We start from the raw sequence: 20318 nt of genomic DNA, 5'->3' as shown, positions 1-20318 counted from the left end.
CCTGGGAGGGGTTCCATCCCACCCTCTCTTGTACGATGGCAGGGGTACGAGTTTGCTTGTACGTCCGAGGGCTAAAACTGTTTAAACAGAACTCATTTTAATCTTTGTGTAACTACAATACACAGGCTTCAACTTGACACACATTTTCACGTGGAGTTAACGATTAGCCTTAGAAGTGTATTCAATTTTTTTTTTCTAACTCGCAAAACAGGGGACACCGTTTTTAAAAATTGCATTGCTTTTCTTAACTTTAAAACTTTATTCAAGAACACTCGACAAGATGCATAACACTTCGTTAACTTACACCTTATCTTACAAAATATTTTTTATACTGCAGTACAAACCTATAGCTACAATATATAATGCAACTTTATTCCTATTTTGTAAAACTCTCATTATGTAGCTGTTAAAACAAACCATTTCGTGCTAAAACAATCTCATTGAAACATCTATTTTAGGAACGTTACAAAAGTTCTACCATTTATTAATTGTAACTTTAAAAGATTCCAAGATCTTGGAAACTAAATAAAAATGAGCCTGGCCATTTAGTGAAACAATTGACATTGTTAATTTGGTATTATAAAGACAAAACTTCAAAAATGAGCCTTTTTAAAAATTGTCATTTCGTCGTTAAAAATGTATAAATGGTCCTTTTTTTTCTTTCCATAGAAAAGGGATTCCCTAATCATGATTTTTTGTACTTTTTAATATCTACTTTCTTTCATGTTATACTAAAAGTTTACTGTAACAATCAAGTGTAAAAACGTAATAATTAACGGTAACTCAAACTTAAACTTTGTTGTTATGAAGTTAATAACTGAAAACCCCTTCTACATACAGGGGCAATGGAATGACATGGAATTTTATTCCAATACATTTCATGCAAATGTTTTACATTTCGGAATCCTTCTTTAGCTCTTCACCGGGCTCCACAAAAATTACAGCTTGGCCTTTACCAACATCAGCTTTCGACACCATTCCAGATTCCGTGTCACCTATTTCCTGGTTGGTCTTCGCCTTCTTGATGACATCACTTTCCTGCGAAGAAACTTGGTTTGCTGCATTATTTTCGTTGTTGCCGTCGATCTCGACCCGAGAACCTTTTGTACCGCCAAACAGATTTGCACCGACATTAGGGCCTCTTGCCGATCCTGTACGGTTAGCATCTAGTGAGCCAAGTTTTTCCAGACCAATTTCGGAATAAATCGGGTTGCTCACCGCGCCAAATCCCGCGTTTAAATCTTCATAGGGAGAGAGAACAACTGGTGGTGGTAGGTCATCGTAGAGACCATCATCAGCTGTTCCAATGCCAAATCCTGAGGCATTTTCATACCCTGGATTCTCAAACGCTGCAACACGTGGGCCGGGTACATCTGTGTTTCTTTTGTAAGAAAATGGAAGACCGGGAATTTTTACCCTGTTCAAACATAAAAAGGCTGTGCGAGTCAAAACTAACAGAGGTGTTAGGCAATTTGTTTTAAAGTAAACTAAACCAAGACATGTCTAAGATTTTTTCTAGTATTGATGGCTACTCCCTATTTCATTTCACCTATGACAAGGTGGACCATATCATCCCATTTTTAATATTCGATCTAATGGAATTTTTCTTGTCATTAGATGCAACTCGAGGATGAGTTTCCTAGACAGTTATTTTTTGTGATGTAACCATGCGCACGACAAAAAGTATGAACAAAGAGTAAACGATGCATAGATGGGAACAACGAATGCTATCATTTTTCATATGCTCTCCTCACTGTAGTGTCGAGCTTCTGTGAATTGTTGAAGGAATGTCGTAAGAGCCAATCGATGTCAGCTAATTGTTTTCCGAATATATTAGGCTGGTGGTAATGCATTCTAGTTACAAACAAAAGTAGTGTACTGTGAAATGTGCCGTGGCGGACAAGTCGATTAAAATACGATTTGTCTTTTATTGAACTTTTGGCGGTTCTACATTGGCGACGAGATAATTTTGAAAAAAAAAAAAAAAAAAAAACAACCCTATAAACAACCTCCATAAGAAATCTCGTCGAGGATCCTTTTGTCGAGGTCACTGTACTATACGAATCACAGCGGCATGAGGTATAACGCAAACGTATAAGCACAAGGGAACAAAACTGTTCTTCATGCGCTTATTTTTGAAAATGCTTATATCGCAAGTTGAAAAAAAAAAAAATTTGTAGTAGTGACAACTATAAAGAAGAATATGGTCCTTTCATTATTTTACGCTTGTGCCTGCAGTTAACAATGCTGATGTTGCCTCTGTTCTCACTTTTACTTTACGCTTATGCCGGCTATATTACACGTATGCCTTTACGCCTAGCAGTGGAAGCGTTTTAAGACAGACAATGCGGCCGGTCCCAATGGTGTCAGTCTTAAACGAGAGTTGACTGTCATCAGAAACCAAACTGTCTAAACTTCAAGTAAAAGAAGGACGACCAAAGACTTCAACTGTTATTACCTGAAATACCAGACCGCCAACGCTATAACCAGGATGATAACCACAAGCACAGCCACGACCACACCACCAATGACCCCACCATTGTTTCCACCCTTGCTGGCAGCTGCTTGACCCGGACCTACTGGTGCCTGAGTAGTTGGACCAGGTACTGCTGTGTTTACTACTGGCGGTGTTTGCGTTACTGTAGTCGTTTTTCCAGTTTCAGGCTGTGTACGACTTGGTCCAGGTACTGATGTTTTTACGACTGGCGGTGCTTGAGTTGTTGGTCTAGCGAATCTTGGCTTTATGCTTACTACACTTCCTCCAAGTCTCTGGCCGATTTCTACAGCCGACTCGAGCAGTATTTGAGTAAGATTTTTACTAGAGATAACAACAAACGACCCGCCTGGCACAATTTTAACAACAGCCAGCTCTACTTGAAGGTTTTCGTCAATTTGTTTGGGATCCAGTACTATAACGTCTTCAGGTTTGAATGTAACCTTACTTATCTCTCGTCTTCTCCTTGTGCCCCTATGAAAATGAGAAAAAGTTTATTTAGAGGTCAGATAGGAAATTAATCAAGTTTTGATTAAGCTTTGAATTTAAATGTTTTGCACAGAACAACAACTCCGGCTATTTGAGATTAAGCAGGAACAATAACATTATTTCAATGGTGCTTATTACCGAAAACAAAGAATGATACCACCCTTCTCTACCGGGAAATATGAATAAAAATGAGGCTTTAAAGGGATAGCCTGTGTGAAGCCGTCTTTTATTTCCTCCGCTTGCAGCAACACTGGAAAGTTTAGAATTTAAATAGTATGTAAATAACATGTAAAGACACCGTTAAGGATGATTTACATAGTTTTTTCCCTTTAACATGTTCTTCTCAAAACTGTAAAAAACATGTACATATTTGAAAACAAATGTAAAAAACATAAAACATCCTGTAAATCTCTCAAACAAAAGACCACGGACTCTGTAAATAACATGGACATTGAAAAAGGGAGCCTGCCTAGACCCTGTTAATAACATGGAAATTGAAAAAAGGGAGCCTGTCTCGACTCTGAAAATAACATGGAAATTGACAAAGGGAGCCTGTCTCGACCCTGTAAATAACATTGAAATTGATAAAGGGAGCCTGTCTCGACCCTGTAAATGACATGGAAATTGAAAAAGGGAGCCTGTCTCGACATGGAAATTAAAAAAGGGAGCCTGTCTCGACCCTGTAAATGACATGGAAATTGAAAAATGGGGGCCTGTCTTGAAGGATCATAAGCTAGCTGCTACTGTATAGAGTTCTTACTCTGAGAGTGGTAGTGGACATCTGTCGCTTGCACCTTCGCAGAGATTGTTCAGGATTTTGGTAATGATATGTATCAGTTCTGTTTTGTTTAACTGGAACAAAAGAAATGCAAATATTATTAGAGTAAAAGTCAATTTTAGTGCGAGTCAGTCGCGTATTCGTCAACACCCACATAAAATCTTACTGAGAAAATTTGACTCTCGTTTGACTACATTACGCTTTCTACACAATTTTAAATGACTCTTTCTCAATAAAACTTTTTGCAACTTAAAGTGAAGAGTATTGGTACTTGGTACATAGGTGTTTCACTTGAAGTGCGCTCATTTTGTTAGAAGTGATAGGCTAAAAGAAAGCTGAACTGAACTGAACTGAATACTTTGTTTACCATCCGATTTAATATAGTAGCTTAAACAGCCAATGTCTCCGAGCATTCCCATTCCAACCGTGACATTGCTTCAGGCAAAGACCAGACCACAACTCCGAACTTCGTGCACTACTCTTTGCAATAAGCCTGTGGGTTCTTTAACGTCCCCTGCTTCATCTTATTAAACCCACAAGTCAGTGTACCACTGTAACAGTACCTGATTTCCTGGTATGTTTATTACAATTACAACTGCTCCGCCACCTGAAGAAAAAATAAACAAATAATTAAATAAATAAAAATAGACGGCGAACAGTTAGTGACTTGCTTTAGTTTTAAAAGGGATAAAAAGTATATAAGCTGAAAATACAGTTTAAAATAACAAAGTGTCTGTCAATGTAAGAAGAAAAATCTAATGCACCATTTAAAGATTCATTGAATAAAACAAAAACTTACTTATGTCTATCGAACAGTGCTGTCCAATAAAATATTCACTGCACACGCATTTGTAGCTGAGCCCATCAACTTGGCAAAGGCCGCCGTTCTCGCAAGGTTCATGCGTGGAGCAGTAATCGGTAATAGGAGGAGTAGCGGTAGAAACGGAATTGACGAAGGACGTCTTGGTTGGAGCCAGGTGCGTGGTAGGAGAATTGACTTTTGAGAAACTAGAGGAAATGGCCATGCTTACGTGGGGTGTGGAGGAAGATGCTGAGGCGAGATAAGAGAACACGGATGACGAGGGTGTCGAAGACGAGCTTGAAACTGAAACCGAGGTGTGAGTTTCTTTGGAGCTGAGAGCATTGTGCGTTGAAGTAGTGGAAGACGTCACGGTAAACATGTTTGCACTGCTCTTAGTGGAGATCGATGAAGTGAATGTTGTCTGGCACGGCCCGCCTGGGCACACGCAACTATAGCCTGTAGGGTTTATTAAACAAAGATGGGAACAACCGCCATTGTCTTTTGCACACGAATGGTTGTAGGCTGAAAAAAAAGAAAAGAAAAGTTAAACAAAACATTTCACCAAATGTCTTGAACGTGAAAACGTTATTGTCATTTCAATAGAGTGAGCATCAAATGCATTAGTTATAAAATAGACAAAAACGTTTTAAAATATTTAGAGAATCGAAGTGCCAAAAATCGGATGAGCGTAGTTTTATTTCAAAATATTTGTGACGGTGGAAGGAGAAAAACAAAGACAAAAATATATCCTTTACCGAATTCAACAGTGGAGACATGACTGAAGACTGGAAAACTAAACGAATTCGTTTAATCGAAATTAATCAAACTGACCTTTAGGACTTGAGATTGGTACTTTTTTATAAACTTAACATTACATGGGGCCCGCCGATACAATTACATCTGAATAGTTATGGGGTATCCATTGCTTTGCAATTAAAAAATTTACCTGGTGACTCGCTGGCTGTAGAGTCATGAGCGTATAATCCTCTGGGGTACGAAATGAGGTCTACAACCTCCTTAACGATGCTACCATTTACATTGTTGGCATCAGCTTTGTATACAGCTCCACTGAACATCTCCGCTGCTCCAACGCCGGTCCAGTAAAGAGTTCCTTTGAACAGGGTGAGACCGACCGGTCTACGAGGGTTGCCAAGCAGCACAGAATGAGACATAAAAGTGGCAAGATCGAGATACTTGATCAAGTTATTGCTTTCGTCGGAATAGTAAAGACGTTTGTTAACTTTGTCCAATGCTATGTCAAGTGTAGTTCCCCTGATGGAGGACACATTCAGCAAGACAACGACATTTCTACCATCCATGTCTGCACGCAGTATTTGTGGATTGGCACCAGTCAAAGTAAAGTAAGTATAACTGAAAAAAAAACAATGAATTCAAAAGGAGCTCTAATGGTTTGACATGGGAAATAGGGGTGCACCGAACACCGGTTGTTATTGAACACACCGCATTGAAGTTATAAGGTCTAGATCTTGTTTTCGTGTTTTTAAAAAAAAAAGTAACACGTTCGGGACAGCTAGCGCTTATGCGCAAAAGAGTAACGAAAGGTATTTGCGAGCATGCGAACACTACGTTTGTTTTTGTGTTTGTTTGTTTGTTTGTTTGTCTGTCTGCTTGTTTGTTTGTTTGTTTGCAAGCACGAACAGTTATCGAATTTGTCTTGCGAGCAGCAAGCACTTTGCATTGAAGGACATTAACAGTGTCTGACTGTTTTGCTAAAAAAAATAATAAACAGGATTCCATGGACGTCTTACCCTGCGTCGCTGTCCAAAGCAATTCCATGGCAAGACGTTAAGTTTATTAGGTTCACCTGATATGAACCATTAAGCCTTGATACTTTGATGCCATTTTGGTCAGCGAAGTACAGATTTTGGCCGACATAGTCTATTGCAATTCCTGATGGACGAGTGAAGCCCATTGCTATAACCTCCCTAGAACCATTTAGATAAGCGCGAATGATGGACCCAGATTGTTCTGTCCAGTATGCCATTTTTTCCTTGCTGTGAAATGTTATTGCCAGTGGCTTGTTCGTCTGTAATGCAAGAGGTACTCCCTTCTCCGGTAGACTGGGGTCAAGTGGGATGTGGTAGATAAGACTTCGTCCGGACCCACAGGCCAAAATGAAACTGTTTGATTCTGAAATGAGAACAAAGGAATTTTTTGTCGTTATTGTATAAGTTTCGCTTTTTAGCACGGCAAACTTAGCTGTTAATATTTCACTGGTTTATGTTCTCAGTTCAGATTGGTGCATATCCCGTCCTAAAATAGCTTCATTTTTAGCTATTCCAAGACACGAAACTAGCCTATTCAACATCCTTTTAAAATTTCTTTTTTTCTCAATCAAAGGCCGATCCGAACTCTGGCATTGGTACATAAATATTATCGCGAAAAAATATCCGACATTAACTGAACAATTGATATGAAGGACAAACTAGAGAATCCGATAAAACATACGTTGATAACAAGCGGCGAATTGTTAAGTGTTAAATTTGTATGAAGCCTATGAAGCTCTCCCGTATTGGCTTACCTAAATGTGCTGCTTCCCTTTCACAGACAACAGAAGCATCTTCATGATGGTCACAATGGTCAATATTCCAACCCTTGAATCCACACTGCAGAATAGAGTTTTCATTACCGCGACAATTGACGTTACCAAACCAGATTTTGCCATTCCCTCGGCCGAAGAATGCTTGTCGTGGAGCTCGTAATGCTCTGGAATAATTAAGCATTTTGCAAACGACATTTGCATCGTTGATGTCCCAGTTATCATCGCAAACCGTCCCCCACTCGCCATCATTGAATATTTCCACACGTCCTTCACTTTCTCTAGCTCCGTCTGCCAGTCTCACAATTTGGCCTGAAAAATAAAAAATCGCAAAGAAAAAAAAATATATCGCTTTTTTCACTTAAACGAATTAGATACATACTAACATATATTGTTTTAGAAGGTTTAGAAATGTCTGTCTTTTAAGACACTACACACCCCTCAGTCAATTACCCAAGATTTAACACGAAGACAACCTACGTAGGGGCTTTAATCCAATGTACTTGGCAGTAACGTCTCTCAAGAGATGCTAATCGACATCCCTCAAATTTCGTGTGTTTTAGTATCGAGCAGCATACATGTTCATCTTAGGATGTAGGATTAATTTTCTATGATATGTGACAGAGAAAGCATTACTTCTTGCTTTTTTAGGACTGAACGTTAAAATGAACTTGAAGGGTATCTCGTTGAGGTAAACTAGTTTTCCCGCAGAAACAATACAATTTCAAAATGATCTAAAATAGAAGAATTTATCGAAGTCATTCAGAAAAATGAAACCACTAATGAAAGGGTATATTAAACAGTAAAGTTAGGTATGTAATTACTTCATTTAAACAGAGGAACTCTGAGACTAGAAAGAAAATTTAATTGAAAAAATGAAGCGATGCGAAGAGATGAAAAAATATACCTGGAGTTGATATTGGTGTATGCTTGCAAACAACTCCCACATCTTCACTATGTCGGCAGTTGTGTCTTCCCCAACCACTGTGGCGACACTCTGCGATGCTCTGTTCATCACCAACACAGTGGACATCGTCCAGCCAAATCTTTTCCGCAACACCGTAGTTGTTATAAAATCCGCAGCACTGCGTACTAAGAGCTCCCTCGGTGAAATTCAGCATTCGGCATATGACGTTAGCTTCCTCAATCCCCCATGAGTCATCGCATATTGTTCCCCAGGTCCCGTTCAGGTAAATTTCCACTCCTCCCTTGTAATGCGAGTCTCCACCGTGCAATCTCACTTTTAGTTCTAGATGAGACGACAAATTGGCTTAAATGGCTAGCGTTTACAGTTTTTTACAGGTCTAAGTGAGTAGTCACAAGTTTCTTCTACCGAAAAAGAACGGTTTTTTTCAGTCACGGTCGTATATTAACAAAATCCAAAATAATCACATCTGGCCAATCGCAGCTACGTTCATTGCAACGTAATGAGCCAATCGGAACACGAGACACCTTGTAACCAATCAAGTCAAGACTGGTTTCTGTTTGGATTTAAATTGATTGAGCATGCTTGTTGTAACCTTCTGGACAGGAGTAGTTGGTACGTTTTTTTTATTTTTATTTTCCGGTTACAGAGCTAAATAAGCTTAAAGAATCATTACCACTGACGAAAGTAGTACAGGGGGCTGTATAAAGCATAATCAAGCAACCAATTGCCCACGTGGACAATATAAACCAATCAGGAGGTGATATTTCCGTTTGCTTGTGATTTTTTTTATGCAGCATTTAATAGTATACACAGCGGAGTTTTACTCATATTCATATTTACTCCTGCTCATATTGAATTACCATTTGGGAATTTTAAATCAAACACATACCTGGGTGTGGTCCAGGAGCCAGAGTTGGTTCTGCAAAGTTAAATAGAAATTTATGATAGAACCATTAAAATTTGTTAATTTTTGATAGTGTTGGGAAAACGTCCTACATTGTTTAGGCAAGTCTAGTCACTCTGTCAGGTCGAAGACAAGCCCTGACGGACAAATTGTTTAACAACATTTTAGAGAACAATGACAGTAGGCTGAGGAATTTACTGCCCCCACGGAATCTTAGTAGTTATAACCTCAGAAAGTCACGCCAGTTTAACCCTGTTTTTAAGACTAATAGATTTAGAAATAGTTTTATTGTCTCTAATGTACTTAAGTTTGGATTTTAATCACTCTTGTATAGTTCTTTAAATATTTTTACATTTTATCGTTAGTTTTTATAGCTTTATAAATTTGTAAATATGACATAATTCAACCTTTTAGGTTGCGAAGTTGTATTAATAAACTATCTATCTAACTATCTATCTAGATCATAGCCAGAGCTAAGCCGTGAATGTGAAAAAAACCCTATGCTAGACATTTTTTTCTTTCGCTTTTCGTCTTTTATAATAGGTGGTTGAGTTACTAACTGTGTCGATAAACATATAAAGCAACGCCATAATCTTCAAGAATATGAACGTACATGGTTAAAATCCTAAATTGTTATATTTTCAAAGACATTTAATCGATATGAGCTCATTACCTTGACCAGAAGATGCAGACTCGGTCCAACAGACTACACTAGCGTCTTCTGAATGGTCGCAGTCATTCTGACCCCATCCACCGTGCCTACAAGCGGCAATTGTCGACTCGTCACCTCGGCACTTTACGTTGTCTAATAGAATAGGCATGGATCTTTTTCCACGGCCATAAAACGCATTACGAGGTGCAAACTCTGCACCTGAATAGTTTAGCATGCGGCAGATGACGTGTGCCTCGTCTATGCCCCAGTAGTCATCACATATTGTTCCCCACTGTCCGTTGTAACGTATTTCAACACGACCTCTGTTGACCAATAAGGAGCCGACAAGACGAACTTCGATTGCTGAAATGTCAAAAAAGTATAGCAGTAAATAATATTCTTAATATTTAGTAGCCTGCGAACAGGCTCCCGAGTGGGGTTTCCGCGCGGCGGCCGGGCGCGCGGAGAGCGGGGCCTGGGGGGAGCCTGTGACTTTGTTTGATTCCCCCTCCGTCCCTTTTTCCTGTACATCTTCGGGTAATTGCCGTCTTCTCCTCGCTCTCAACATCCCGCGCACTTGGGTATTTTCAACGGGCGGATTTGTCGTCGAACTGTTCCCTCAGGCGGCCAGTGGTCCCCTGACTTGTGCTTCACAATGTGATTAGCTCAAGAAAGCTGGGACACCTGGGTTTTTCTTCGCTCCCTTTCCGACTTTCTCTCCTGTGTGTACCGCCTTCATCTCCTCCCCAACTACACGCCTCGCCCGACTATTCCCTCGCAAACCCAACAATACTCCGAGCACATGTCAGGATCTTCGGCATCGGGCTATTCGTCGGCGTCGGGATCGGAAATCAATGTCACCAAGCTTCCAAACTTTTGTTGCGCTCTTCTTTCACGCTCAGTTGTCATCGGTCTGCCTCGTCTTTTCTGGTTCTGTCGGCGGTTCGCTGTCCACGGCTCCCACCCCCCCACTCCACCTCAGCCCCGCTCTTCTCTCGCTTCGCTCGTCCCTCTCCTCCTCGCGGCCCCACTCGGGAGCCTGTTCGCAGGCTAAATATTTAGATGCAATTCCTTTGTATTTATAGCATTTATAGTTTTAGGACTTGCTTTGTAAAACCACTTTCCATTAAAGGAGCCATGTCACAATATTTTAAGTCATTTTTCTGATTTCTTTCAAATTGAATAAAACCTCAAATACCGGTAATAGTTTTCGAACGTAAACAAACAACAACAGTGTTATAAAAACTCGTAAAAAAGGTAGTAAGTGAGAAAAAGTATATTACATAGCATACTGACCTGGAAGTGGTGGTGGCTGAGTTGCAGGTGCAGATTCTAAATAAATAGAAACGATTTTAGAATTATATGATCGCCAAAGTACCTTTAGCCACTTTTAGTATTGTCCTAAATTTCCAAGAGGCGTGTATTACTTAACCCTTATCATGCTAAGCACGGATTATTCCGGGATTTGGAGGAATGGCCATTCTGCCACTTATGACGTCACCAATTTACACGTCAGCAGATTTTTGTAATTTGCATCTTATAGAGCTTGGATAGATCTTTCCACAGGACTGTCCATCTTCAATATTGACTGCATTCCGACAGAGCTAATCGAAAAAAACGCGATCAGTTTTTGGTGTAAAATTGGTGCTAAAACAGGCCAAAATACCCGTACTTGATCATGATCTCCTTTCCAGGGTTTTCCATTGATTCAGATCAAAACTTTTCAGGCCAGTAGAAGGGGAGCACAGAGTGAAAGATAGAGAGAATAAGAAAGCAGAGAAAAACGAAAAGGAAAGGAGCAAGGAAAAAAATCGGAACGGTTCAGCAAAAAAAAAAAAAAAAAAAAAAAAAAAAAAAAATTGGCTTATGCGCATGCGCCAAAGTAAAATATTGTACAGGACATTGTACAGTTTTACATGGAAATTTCATCAAAATCTTCCTTCATTTTCAGAAAGTGCATTTTTAGCAAATTTAGAGAACTTTTGGACCGTAGAGCCAAGAAAATCGATTAACGGTTAAAAAAACGCGTTTTTAGGAATAATTTCAGCATATTAAGGGTTAAAAAAGGGAACTATTAAATCCAAGTAGTAAAAAACTTGTCTTCATAAAATGGCACAGCGCACTGTTAAAACACGAAGCATGATTTTTCAAATGTCACTTGCGCACAGCTATCAGGGTCTCAAAGGGGTTTAGGGCTCCAGGGCTCCGGGCTAAAAATTGCAAGGCTCCAGGGCTCCAAGACAAAAATGTTAGGGCTCCAGGGCTCCATATCATCTGCTTTCGGGCTCCGGGCTCCACTATGGTCTACAAGCTTAAGATATAAAAGCTATTTTGTAACGCTTAATCAAGTCCGCAAATAAAAAAGGCCGCAATTCCGACCAGTTTTTTAAACCCAAGAAGCCGGTTATCGACGGTTATCGTGTCTCCAACTATTAAAAAGTCCCCACTTAGGTCATGCAGCGGATCAGATTTCTTTGCTATATGTGACTGAAACTCAAGGTCTCAAGTTCTTGACATCTTTCACGTAGCGTTGATCTTTGGAAAGAAAAAATGCCATCTGGGATCGGGAATGATCAAATTTTAAAACGCTGGGCTCTGGGTTCCGCGAAAAATTTCTTTGGGCTCTGGGTTCCACAGCCAAAAAAGAATCAGGGCTCCAGTCAGTAAAATGACCGGGCTCCGGGCTCCAAAGCAGAAATTTCTGGGCTCCGGGGCTCCAGGGACCCCCCCCCCCCCCCCCCCTTTGAGACAAGCTTCATTGTAATCTACAATGATTTTATTTTTCTTATAACCACTGGTATAACCTAAAGCTATGTGCTTACCATTAGCACAAGTCATTCCATCTGCACTCAAGGTGACGCCTTGAGGGCATGCGCACTTTCGTCCTCTTCCTGGAGTTAGCAGACATAGATCGCTGCAGTTGCCATTATTCACTGCGCATGGCTGTTGTCCTGCAGCTGCAGAGAGAGACAAGAATTTATTAATATTTACATTTTAATCTAAACAAAAGACAAAGTATACAAACGACAATCATATAAAAGTAAAGCTCTTTCGATTTCCGCCCTAGCCTGTTTCCTCCCTAGAGGCTTTAGAGGCCGAGGCTTAAATCTAATTTCTGTAACTTGAGGAGTTTAGGAGGAATTGCCACTCCCCCTGAACGGATTGGTATTATCTTCCAAGCACCTTTATTTTTGTGGCCTCAGCATTTCGCCGAGCCCACTTATGCTCCTAGATGTAGTGAGGTACTGTGATGATAAAGCATCTTGTCTAGGAACATAACACAACTGCCAGGCCAGGCACACCTCGCACTAACTATAAGACCACCGCGGTTTCCACAGCTATAAATAATAATGTATTAAATAAAGGCATTCATTACCACATACCCATTGGCTGTGTTGATGGATCCGATATCACTACTCCGAGCAAGTAGTTTTGAGACAACCTTCGCAGAGTGGCCACATTAGAAGATGAATTCTTGAAATCGAACCACGAAACTCCTTGTAAATTCTCGTCAGCCCAGTAGAAGTCATTTTTAAAGATTGCCAGATCAAATGGGAAGTAAACGGGGTGAATGTATCTTATTCCTCTAAATGACTTCCCATCTAGACCAACTGATCCGATGAAAGTGTATAAGAAGTGGATGTCAGTCCAGTAGACTCGGTTCTCGCTGTAATTGATGATGACATAAAAAGGCAAGCCATGGAAATGTCTGGACAACACGCGAGGATTTTCACCCGTCAAATCTGCACGCATTATCCTCGGTGCAGCGTAATCGTGGTCTGACCAAACCATGTATCTGTAGGGAAATAAATGAACGTGAACTATGGAATGATGAGAAAAATTGAAATATCCAACTAACTAAATAGCAAATTATTTCACTACTAGCGATTTTAGCCTTAAAACTTAATTCAGATTTCAAGAGTGATTAAGAACAGCTTTCTCTTTGCTTTGAAAACATCAGATGGAAATTAAGGAACCAAGTGACGAAAATTCATGTCTTGATACGCTGACATATTCTCAGGACTAACATCAAAAGAAATATATGAAAATCCCTAAAGAGAAATAATGATTATTTTGAACAAAGAAACTGAACGGGTTAAGAGCAAGTTCCTATTATGCATCGCCTTTTTAAGTCGGCTGGTTAAATTCCAGTTGTGATTGCTATTTATAGAAGCGTTTTTGATTGAGTGACGAAAGAGACAAGAATTGCTTTGGCTTTGCGTCTAATACCACGCATTATGATTGGTTAAAAAAAAACTCGCACCACCCAATCAACAAACCAATCAAATCAATCCAAATTAGTCTCTACCTTTCCCCTTACTCAGCATTCTCCATAAAGTTGATTAAACTGTAGCCAAGTATGTTGAATACCGTATCCCAGAAAGGTTTCATTCGTTTCGCCTAATATTCTCTTCTACGTTTGTTATCAATACATACATACATACATACATACATACATACATACATACATACATACATACATACATACATACATACATACATACATACATACATACATACATACATACATACATACATACATACATACATACATACATACATACATACATACATACATACATACATACATACATACATACATACATACATACATACATACATACATACATACATACATACATACATACATACTTTATTGACTTTCCCCCTAGAGGCTTTTCAAAGACAATGAAATAAATACAATAATAATTTAAAACTACTTAAAACTCTAAGATGATATTCATACTTAAAATTAATTCACTAGGATTAAGAATCTATAATCAATCATGCAAAGTGTAATAGAAAACTGCTTTTGCATATCGCTACAAAAATTCTTTAGTGGCTTAATTTAAAAAGAGTGCAGTAAAGCTTACAAACACGGCTGTCGATAAATACACTCAAATACTAAGACTTATGTTAGAAGCATTCAACCAAGGTACAAGCCGTGTCACTTACCCATTTCTTGGATCTACTGCAATTCCAATTGGCGACCTTACGTTTTGTGTTACTAGGGTCCGTCGAGAACTTCCATTTACATTCGCTACTTCTATTCTCTCGAAGATAAAATCCGTCCAATAGATTAAGCCGCTTTCCCATTCAACAGCCATGGAGTAAACCTCTCCAATGTTATCTCTGATGATGACTTTAATTTCTCCAGAAGTCAAGTTCATTCTGTTTATAGTCCACGAATGGGTGTCACTCCAGTAAACCATCCTGTTCCGCACGTCCATATCAATCGATGTTCCTTCAGCGATGTTGGAGACGACCGTCTGAAAGGCGGGGTTTGATTGATCCAAAGAATCAACGGCAGCACATTTGATCCTATGGTCGTCGATGAAGTAGAGACTGGGGTCATTCTTACAGCAAAGAATACCTGAGAGCGTAACAGGATACATTCAGCCAACAGATTAGCGAGTCTGTCTGTCAGTCAGTCAGTCAGTTAGTCGGTTAGTCAGTCTCTCAGTCTGTCAGGCATCGATCAGTCAGTCAGACAGTCAGTCAGTCCGTTTCTCAGTCTCTTTGTCAGTCAGACAGACAGACAGACAGTCAGTCAGTCAGTCAGTCATTCAGTCGTATAATAGTCGGGACTAGTCAGACGGAAAGGTAGTCCGGCAGTCGGTCAGACAGACAAGCAATAAGACAGTCAGTCCTATCATTCTGAAAGTAAGTCATGATCAGTCAGTCAGTCCGTACATTTTTTCAAAACCAGGTATCAAGAAGAAAGAATTGAAAGAAGGCATTTACAAATCTAAAAATGAACCGTGCATGCTCTTTATTAAGCTATTATAAATACAGAAACTTCAATGCGCAGTTGTCATACGCCAGGAATAAGCACTTTGCTAGCGACAGTTTGCAAATGCTAATTAGTTGGTGTCTTAAATTTCCCACGTGTATGGTTAGCCTGGCTCCGTGATCGTCGTTTCTTCTAGCAGCTCAACGAAATAATAAAATAAACAAACGTTTAAGACTGAAAATTTTGTTTACTTCTAAACAGGAATCGCCCGAAGGCGAATCGTGATCGAAAAAGTACGTTGCGTCATTTCAAATGCAAAAGCAGGTCCAGTATTCTTTGCGTTCAAGTGTTGTTCTGTGCCATTGTTTCTTTTTTCCTGTTCGTGTTTACCGCAAGTGCCCGTATTAGACTGTAGGCTTTGCGGTCTATACTGATATTAGTAATACATCCGTTATTTCTATATACGTAAAGTATCTGTTTTAACACGTCAATTGACATATGTCTTGTTCCTAGGAAGTGAGGGTAGAGAGTCAATTTGCACTCTTGACACTCATATTCGGACCAAAATCAGTAATCTAGCACGCAATTGATTCAGCGTCACTGAGGGTTTTACACTGAAAGTCATAACTTGCGTATCAATAAGCTTGCCGATTGAGCAAATGACATCAGAATATTAAGTTCAAGTATCTCCGAAGTTTCTCGGTCCAATATCTTTGCACTTCGCCATGGTGAATGTCGCGGCCGTTATTGTTGTTGTTGTATCCAAGCGGAATTGGCGAAGACTATAAATATCGATAGAGCCATTAAATGCTGTTCTAAATTGAATATCGCATTTAGTTCCTATTTTTAGACTGATCTGACTTGCAACCGGTATATGGAAGGCCATGGGTTCGATTCCCGTCGGGGACTCAGAATTTTTCTTTGTTCCATGCTCGTGTCATTGTTGAAAAATTCATCTTCATTACAATCACCGAGCTTAAAAAAATACCATCTTTACTTTTATTTACTAGCACACTTGATGATTTCGACATAGCTGATCCTAGCAGTATGCAGAACACGTGTCACATATCAACCTAGTAAATGGCCCATTTCACCACGAGTCTCTCGTAGCTCAGTTGCATGGTTAGAGCGCCCAAACGGTATCTGGGACGCCATGGGTTCGATTCCCGTCGGGGGCTCAGTGTCATTGTTGAAAAAATCGTCTTCATTATTTATCACCGACTGGAGCTTAAAAGTTACCCTCTTTATTATTTACTAAAAACGAAATTGCTCATCTGAATGCTGCGTACCAATCTGTGCGTGACCAGTCTGCAAAACCAGCCGTTATATTTTCGTCTATAACTAAGTCCTGTTGCTTTACGTCACTGAGCGGTGTTTTAAACCACACGAAAAAACTACACGCAAGAAAGAAAACGAATAAAAAGGCAAAAGCTTTTCGATATACAACACTTGAGCAGGTCACAAGTCTCTATTCTTCAGTTTTCTTCATCACGGCTGACAACACGTAAAATAATGGATTCGGATATAACATGTAAATTTTTCACTTTATCCAGCGGGCTGTTATGACGTACTTACGAACACGAATAAACAATACCGACACCAAAACATAACTCCACATAGAGTGATTCAGCACATTTATGAATGTAATTATTTTAAACTTTTCCTCTTTCTGAACAGATTGCAAGCGATTGCAGTCATTCCTACAACTTTCTCATAATTTCACCGATTTATTTTAGGTTTAATACTGTACTTAAGATTTTCCTTGTCTTAATAATAACATAAGTTGCCATAAAGAATTTAATTCTACAAAGGTTTCAAATAAGCTGCGATTTCCATTTCACCGTAATGAACAACTTCAAGTGAATAGAACCCATCCATGTTTAGCTAAATGTGTTTCAAAGAATGAAAGGTGAATCAGCTGCGATTTTGAATCTTTCAGGTGGTGTAAATTCGATCCAAAATATATCATGCACGAAAATGACTGAACGATTGTGGAGCCCTTGCGGCAGGCGCACAATTTTCGTACCGGCAGCTAAATTAACTGTAGCTACAGGTCATATCCTTTATTTTTTAACACTCAAAATAACGCATCTCGCCAAGTTAACCGAGGTCCACTCAACTACTCTGCACTATGAGGGTAAAATGTTCCCTGGGGAAATACAGCAGTTGTCCTCCATGAAGTTAGGTTACTTGCCTAACTATGCTCAAAACACAGAGCTAAGATAACATTTTGTTACATGTAAACCTCGGATTCGCTTATCAGTTGCAAAACCCCAGAAGTGGTACTAAACAAAACTTCTTATCCAGAATAAAACGAATCGAACTTATGGCCCAAATGCAAGGTCTATTAACAGACTGTTGTGATAAAGGACAAGAAAAACAACACACAAATAAACTGACCTCTTATATCCCAGAGAACAAGGACATGCAATGTTAGACGCAACCAACAAGCGATAAGCGTAGGGAGATTGGCACTCCATATTTTACAGCTTTTCCGGATTTCTGTGGAAAGAAAATTCCGCTTAAGGTTAGTTTGTTCAAGCACTATAATCTATTCCTTTGTAGTGCATATAAGAAGTTAGTTAAAAATAAAAAAAATAACAATAATACTAAGAATTCGCTCGAAGACATTAAAGAAACTTTGGTAAGTTTTAGTTAACTGAGAACTCAAGTTCATTGCGATTACCTCAGTGTTGCTAAAATACTGTTTAGCACCCTTCAGTTGCTTTCTTTGCAGAACAGAATATTACACTTCCTCGATTGGTGTCATTCAGTTCTACTAAATCTTCACCTGCTAAGTTCAGAAACCCGTATCAATCAACAAACGGAATCTTTGTTATGCAAAATTGTCCCGAACGTATGTAAAAATACCACAATTTATCCGTCCCTGACGTATGATATCTTTAGGCAAGTTGTGCGAAATTATAAACAGTCAGATAATTAATCACGGCGTCCGGTATTAAAAATATCACAATTGCCTCTGTTTTTCCGAAAATATTCTCAAGGGAGCTGTGTTTCTCTCAAACTTACTTGATCTAAGAACAGGTGTCGAATTTGTTGTCAAGAATTGAGAATTATTTTGCCAACGAGCTGAATATACGTATAGCATGGAAATTGACAGTATGTTCACGACCAGCATAAAACAGTCGACCTCTTACCCCTTATCCGATGTCCAATTCGTTTTACCGTTACAGTCAATCCGTAGGCCAGTCGCTCTCACACTAATATTTTCCTTCAGTCCGAACTTTTATCGTGTAGGAAAATATATTTGCATAACAAAAACTAAACGGTGCGGAGATATCTGAGCGCGAGGCAACCAATGGCCTATCAAGTAGTGGGTTGTATTCTCAAGTAGTCATGGCTATACATTGATTGGAGGAAAAACATTCTCCAGATTGTCCTAAAGAAAGAAAAAATACGTATGTGGTCTCATAAACAAACATTTGTAAACACCATTCTGAGAATGATTGACAAAAAGGATGCTTGTTAACAATGACATACTGTAGACAATATTTAGGGCCTTAAAACTCTGCCAACTTTTACGGCTTGAGTTTGCGACATACAATCGGATTGGTTAACCTTTTCACGGTTGGCAAATTGAAGCCTTAAGTAAGAAACCACAAAAACTAAAAGTAACCAAGATGACGAGGCAAATGAAAGATCAAATTTTAAAATAGATTAATCATTTGTGGCAGGATAAAGAATATTGCACTGAGGACAGTGAAAGCGAACTTTACAAAAATTGAAGGAGCACAGTTTTAAAAAAAGAAAATACACTTACAATTTACACTGAAGCTAAAGGAGTTGTGGTAGACATGTCGTCAGCAACGAATTATAGAAGGTTCACTTTGTGAACAAGCTGATTACAGAAAAATTACTTGATAATTACAAGAAAAAGTACATACGAACTGCAGAGCTCAACTACTTTGAGAAACAAAGAAAGAGCCAATACTCACTTCGGCGTACAAAAGTGATTACCCAAAACAGCTGCAATGAAAGCCTCCTGCGTAAACTTCAAAGGAAGTTTGACAATGCAATGTCATATTTAAAATATCACATCCTGAAGAGTTTATTTTTATACAGACAGAAAAAGAAATACTTAAAATTAAGCATTTCCTTTCTATTTCAACCGGAACTCGATTCATAACAACAGTCTTAACAATGAAGACTTTTAAACGTGCACCACAAAACCAGTATCTTATCGCAGTTATGCCATCTACTCATGATTTGTCATCTAACTCTAGCTGTCATTTTTCTTTTGTTTTATATCAATGGAGTGTCATGTGACGAGAGCCGAGAACGGCTGTCCCATAGTTTTCCCTGCTCCTTCGGGGGACCAGCAGGGTCAGCGTGTGCACTAGCTTCCCACCAAAATAGCCTGGGTTCGATTCCTGCATAGTCTCCCTCGCGCGCAGCCGTTTTTAGTGTCGACACGCAACGCTCACAACGAGGAGGAGTGTTGCGTGACGACACTAAAACGGCTGCAAGGGAGCCTTTTTCCTGTAGGGAGTCGTGTACAGTTTTTTTTTTTCAAGGTTTGCCGATCCTTTCGCCTTTAGAAGGTTTTCTACGGACACTTCGGTTTTCATTTCTCGTTAAAGCAAACATCTCTCAATTTTGACGCGATTTGAGTAGACGTCCCACATTAAAACCAAAAAGTACTTTAGTTATATGCCAAATGCTCTAAATCTTTCTTCCATAATTAATCTTAATGATTTTCTATCCTGGCGCAACTAGCCTACAGCATAGTAAAATATTTCTAACTGAGGCCCCGTCCACACGTATCTGTGCCTTGAAACATTCTTGAATTTACCCTCTCTTCCACTGATTCAGTGTTTGGTCTTCAAAGTTGTATCAGCAGCACTTTTACACACTTGTCTAACTTAGCACCTCCGAGGTCTTTCTAAGCCCTACTGATTAAGTCGTATTCTAAAATAACACTGATAACAAGCTTCAACATTTTACTTTCAAGGAAAT

The 20318-nt window shown here is 39.3% G+C and overlaps 1 protein-coding gene across 1 annotated transcript; it reads right to left on the bottom strand.

The window, feature by feature from the left end:
* Positions 1 to 821: 821 nt before the first annotated feature.
* Positions 822 to 18525, bottom strand: LOC144662203 (uncharacterized). Its single transcript, XM_078522965.1, has 17 exons — positions 18500 to 18525; positions 17742 to 17843; positions 14564 to 14981; positions 12991 to 13403; positions 12430 to 12564; positions 10904 to 10939; positions 9629 to 9970; positions 8941 to 8970; positions 8031 to 8372; positions 7106 to 7435; positions 6333 to 6714; positions 5510 to 5934; positions 4561 to 5085; positions 4325 to 4368; positions 3744 to 3835; positions 2459 to 2968; positions 822 to 1417 (listed from the first exon to the last, which is right to left on the bottom strand). Exons 3-17 carry the CDS (start codon positions 14836 to 14838, stop codon positions 892 to 894), a joined length of 4407 nt encoding a protein of 1468 aa, XP_078379091.1. The 5' UTR covers positions 14839 to 14981; positions 17742 to 17843; positions 18500 to 18525; the 3' UTR covers positions 822 to 891.
* Between the last annotated feature and the right edge of the window lie 1793 nt (positions 18526 to 20318).

This window comes from Oculina patagonica, chromosome 1, assembly GCF_052425735.1.
Source record: "Oculina patagonica isolate OP01 chromosome 1, crgOcupat, whole genome shotgun sequence".
NCBI lineage: Eukaryota > Metazoa > Cnidaria > Anthozoa > Scleractinia > Oculinidae > Oculina > Oculina patagonica.
Note: the sequence above shows the minus strand (reverse complement) of the source record. Positions and strands in the feature narration are given on the sequence as shown.

What these genes read in the sequence shown, in the direction of transcription:
- LOC144662203 (XM_078522965.1), bottom strand. Translation starts at nt 14,838, where the DNA reads ATGGACGTGCGGAACAGGATGGTTTACTGGAGTGACACCCATTCGTGG. An exon ending in TGGAATGACTTGTGCTAATG is followed by an intron (nt 10,940 to 12,429) that starts GTAAGCACATAG and finishes CTATTTATTTAG; the next exon opens with AATCTGCACCTGCAACTCAG. An exon ending in TAAACATACCAGGAAATCAG is followed by an intron (nt 3,836 to 4,324) that starts GTACTGTTACAG and finishes CTTTTGTTCCAG; the next exon opens with TTAAACAAAACAGAACTGAT.